The sequence below is a fragment of the Sinocyclocheilus rhinocerous genome, unplaced genomic scaffold (genome assembly GCF_001515625.1).
Source record: "Sinocyclocheilus rhinocerous isolate Xijiao unplaced genomic scaffold, SAMN03320098_v1.1 scaffold603, whole genome shotgun sequence".
NCBI lineage: Eukaryota > Metazoa > Chordata > Actinopteri > Cypriniformes > Cyprinidae > Sinocyclocheilus > Sinocyclocheilus rhinocerous.
The window spans coordinates 780,588-785,288 of record NW_015656630.1 but is presented as its reverse complement, the minus strand read 5'-3'; the positions used below and the strand labels follow the sequence as shown (position 1 = coordinate 785,288).

Genomic DNA, 4,701 nt, shown 5'->3' with positions numbered 1-4,701 from the left:
ATATATATATATATATATATATATAATAAATGTAAACATGTATAAAAATATATTTATAAATTTACATACATTACCATTTAAAAGATTTATAACATGTCTCTTATGTTCACAAAGGCTGCATTTATTTGATCAAAAACTAAATATTAAACTAAATAGTAATATTTTGATGAATAATAGTATTAATAATAGTATTAATTTTTTCCAAAAAAACAAAAACAAAGAAACCCTTACTGACCCCAAAGTTTTGAACGGTAGTGTATATTTATGTCTGTCTAAACTGGGTGAAAGCTGGATCAAAATGACATGCAACAGTCCAAAAGGGTCACATAAAAAATATGTGAGTGCACCTTAAACCATATGCAGTGTCTGCCTGTTAATTATTGATTTGAATGTTAATAATTTAAGTGGACTTTGTAAAGCAGAATTTGAACTTAGTGGTTCAGATGAATAGAGCTCTGGAATGAGCAAGTGTTGGTCTTTCACTCATGCATGAACAATTAAGGTAAGGTAACAATTAACAATTTAGTTGTGTTAGTTTAGTACATTAATAATTTCAGTGTAGGATAAAGCAGTATGGAAAATTAATGTACGGATGATTTCAGTGTAAAAAAATAATTTTTTTGTGAGTGCAAAGGAGGTATAACTAAAATATATTAATATTTATTTAATTTTTTTGCTCAGATACAATGAAGTCACTTTCCAACCAGTCACACTTCATTGTTGGACTATTTTTGGCATTTTCTGTTTTCACTCTGAGCTGCAGCGGAGGTAAAATTTTATTGTATCCTGTCGATGGAAGCCACTGGGTCAATATGAAAGTCCTGATAGAAGAGCTGCACTCCAGGGGCCACAGCATCACCGTGATCCGACCCAAATCCAGCTGGTACATCACGGAAAAGTCCCCTTTCTACACTTCCATCACAATCGCAGATGAAATAAGCAAATCTGATAACTTTTTTGAAGAGTATTTATGGAAAGTGATCGAGATAGAAAGAGGCGACGCTTCTGGACTGTCATTCTTGAAGCTCCAGGTCGATTTGTTCTCCATGTTGTCAAAAGCACACTATATTATATGTAAAATGGTATCGGCCATTTTGGAAGATAAGATGCTTGTGAAAAGACTTCAGGATGAGCGGTACGACCTGGTGCTCACCGATCCTGCATTAGCAGGCGGCGTGATTTTAGCGCATTATCTAAAACTCCCTCTTGTTCTCAATGTACGCTGGATCACAACTGGTGAAGGACATTTTGCTATAGCACCATCTCCAATGTCTTATGTACCTTTACTAGGCTCTGGCCATACAGATAAAATGAGTTTCTCTCAAAGGGTTAAAAATGTTTTATTTCAGAGCTTTACTTTCTTCCAGGACAGATTTGTGGTTGGTCCACATTATGATGCGCTAATAGATAAGTATTTGGATAACAAAACGGACATTGTTAGCCTCATTCAAGCTGCTGATATTTGGCTCATGAGGACTGATTTTGTCTTTGAGTTCCCGAGACCAACCATGCCAAATGTTGTTTACATGGGTGGATTTCAGTGCAAACCCTCCAAGCCTCTTCCTGCAAATCTGGAAGCATTTGTGCAGAGCTCAGGAGACCACGGCTTTATTATTATGTCATTGGGAACACTTGTTAAAAGTATCCCTGCTGACATGGCTAATGATATTGCAGCCACTTTTGCTAGTTTACCTCAGAAAGTCATCTGGAGACATCTTGGAGATCGGCCGTCCACTGTGGGCAACAACACTCTTATCGTGGACTGGATACCACAGAACGACCTCCTGGGACATTCCAAGATCAAAGCGTTTGTAGCCCACGGAGGAACCAATGGAGTGCAGGAAGCCATATACCATGGGGTCCCGATCCTGGGCGTCCCTTTGTTCTTCGACCAGTTTGACAACTTAATACGCATTCAGGAGAAAGGAGCGGGTAAGATACTTAAGTTGTCAGAGTTCAGCAGTCGTACTTTTGGACAAGCCCTACGGGAACTGCTCAGTAACGCCTCCTACAGGACGAACATGCAGAGACTCTCTAGTCTTCACAGGGACCAGCCGATGAGGCCTTTGGACTCGGCCGTTTTCTGGATCGAGTATGTGATGAGAAATAAAGGAGCGACTCACCTGCGCTCAGAGTTCTACAAGATGCCGTGGTACTCATACCATTCTGTGGATGTCTTGTTGGTTCTCTTCACTGTTGTTGTTGTGTTTGTGTTTTCTGTGGTTGCAATAATCAGATATGTGTGTTATAAAACGTGCTGTAAGCGAAAAAAAAAAAATTAATGATGCTATCTAGATTTTTATACTCAGATTTGCATGCAAAAACAAAATAACTGGGAATAGGTAAAGAATTTACTCAAATGCTTTGATAATTTGAACAATAAATACATTTTCTTTTTTTAAAAGGTGTGTTTCCTTTTAATCAATAACTGGCTTTAATTATATATTGAACAACAGCACTGATACAAAAAATGTGGAAACATATTTAAAGGGGTCATACAATGCTACATGCACTTTTACAAGTTGTTTGAACTGAAATGTGTGTTGGCAGTGTGTGTACACAACCACCCTAAAATGATAAAAATCCACCCAGTGGTTTTTTGTTAATCTACTAAAATCTTTACCCCTTTCTCAAATCGAGCCGATCTCAGATGCCTGTCTGTGTGACGTCACACAGAGAGGCCCCTCCCATGATAGTTTGAGTGACAGTAGCATTTCAGCACAGACTGGACTGGCGTCTTACCTTAGACCCGCCCTGAGTGAGCTGTCATCAGTCCGCCATTGTTTCACTGCTGGAGCAGTTGTAGACAAGAATGACTCCTAAGTGATTGAGGTTTTTCATTAAGACCCTAAAATATCATATCAACTTGTGGAAAATGGGCATCCAATGACCCCTTTAATACATTAATATTTATAAAATACTACTGACAAACAGCGTAATGTGTTCATTTTTAACTACAAGTTGTTATTTGAACAACCAGTAACTACACTGATGTTTCACTGTATGCTGTATGTGTTTGAATCACTAAAAAGAATTACTCAAAACTCATTTGTTCTGGAATCGGACTACACTGATCGCCCTGCATGTTTATGATTCACTAAAAAGAACCGGCTTATAAGAGTAATTTGTTCTGGAATCCGACTAAATTGGTAATGCTGTATGTTTGTGATTCACTTAAAAGAGCTGGCTCATAAAACGTTTTCATTTGAGAATTTGACTAAATTGGTCGCACTGTATGTTTATGATTTCCTAAAAAGTACCGGCTCATGAGTCATTTGTTTGGGAAATGGACTACACTGGTCGTGCTGTCTTTTTAAGGCATAGGCATTATCAAAAAGATGAAGTGAAGCAAAAATGTCCTAAAGATGGCCGCTGCCATCTTACGTTGATAATGTAATTTGGAGCCAGAGTCTGCACAGTAGTGATCGCGAAGTAGAGCTGTCCATACTCCTGCAGACTCATATAATTCATAAAAAAAGAATTATTAACTGCTAGCTAACAGTCACCTGTTTTTTTTCCCTGCAAGGCTAACGCTAAGCTTGTTGTCTTAGCTAGCTAGGCAATAACATTTATGTACTAATTCGCTTATAAAGCACAAATTTAACCAAACAAACTTCAGTGATCCCTCAGATCGATTAGTACAATTTACTGCAGAACAACTCGTTTTGTCGCTGTGAAACGAAACAGTTATGGAAAACTAAAAGTTAAAGTAGAGCTTTAATCTCCTCCTGAAGATTCCAAAAGTATCTCTCTATCTACTTCGCTCAGAGAAACTGTCAATCACAGCTGTCAATCATTATATCAGACCCCATGTTTATAGCATCAAGTAACTAAAACCCAAAGCTATTAGAAAAACAAACACTTGAACATACATCAGCGTAATAAGAACTACATAACATTTGAGAAACTAGCTTTGGGGAAAATGTATTTGAAGTGGTCATTTATTTATTTATTTATTTTAGTTGGGCTCGAGTCCCATCTGTTTACCTGAAGAGGGTGGTTTATGACCTATAGTGCAGCCAGCCACCAGGGGGCAATCAAAATGTTTTGGTTTCACTTTTCAGGATGTGTGGTTTATGATTTAATAAAGAGAACTGGTTCATAAGAGTCAGTGGTTTGGGAATCAGAAAATTTGTCACACTGTATGTTTATGATTCACTAAAAAGAATAAGTCATTGGACTTAACAAACACTGCAGATTAATTGTGATCACTGAAAAGTGTAGGATGGAACCAGTTCTGAATAAGAAACGATTCTCGGATTCCAACCCTAAAATAATAAATAAACTGCTTCATTGTAAGCTCCATGGTATAATATTACATGAAAGCAGTTATACTCGCACTTGAGCCATACTTGAAAAATGCAGCCCTGTGCTAATGTTTCCTGTTTGAGGCTATAGCTGCAATCTGTGTTCATGTTAGAGTGCTTTTTCAAACTCATGTTGACAGAAGAGATGAAGAGGATGAGAGATGTGTCATTGTTAGCATTCTCTCTGATGCTTTGGAGCAACCTGAGCTCATGGAGGTCATAGCAGAGGGTCATTTCATGTGCCACATGTGCTAACATGCTTGCTTTTTTCAGAGAGACTCTCTAATAGGCATAACGTTGTGAAGATATTACCCCTTTTACGCACAATTAGAGTGAACCTTCAGAGCAGTTGTGCCTTTGATTGCATCCAGCTGCGGTCTATTCACTTTTTAAA

General features: G+C 37.9%; 1 protein-coding gene across 1 annotated transcript; it reads left to right on the top strand.

The window, feature by feature from the left end:
• The first annotated feature begins 426 nt into the window (after nucleotides 1-426).
• On the top strand, nucleotides 427-2,404 carry ugt5d1 (UDP glucuronosyltransferase 5 family, polypeptide D1). The gene is made up of 2 exons (XM_016528301.1): nucleotides 427-502; nucleotides 682-2,404. Exon 2 carries the CDS (start codon nucleotides 687-689, stop codon nucleotides 2,280-2,282), a length of 1,596 nt encoding a protein of 531 aa, XP_016383787.1. The 5' UTR covers nucleotides 427-502; nucleotides 682-686; the 3' UTR covers nucleotides 2,283-2,404.
• The last annotated feature ends 2,297 nt before the right edge of the window (nucleotides 2,405-4,701 follow it).

Excerpts from the sequence above, each read along its gene's own strand:
- ugt5d1 (XM_016528301.1), top strand. The coding sequence starts at position 687 with ATGAAGTCACTTTCCAACCAGTCACACTTCATTGTTGGACTATTTTTG.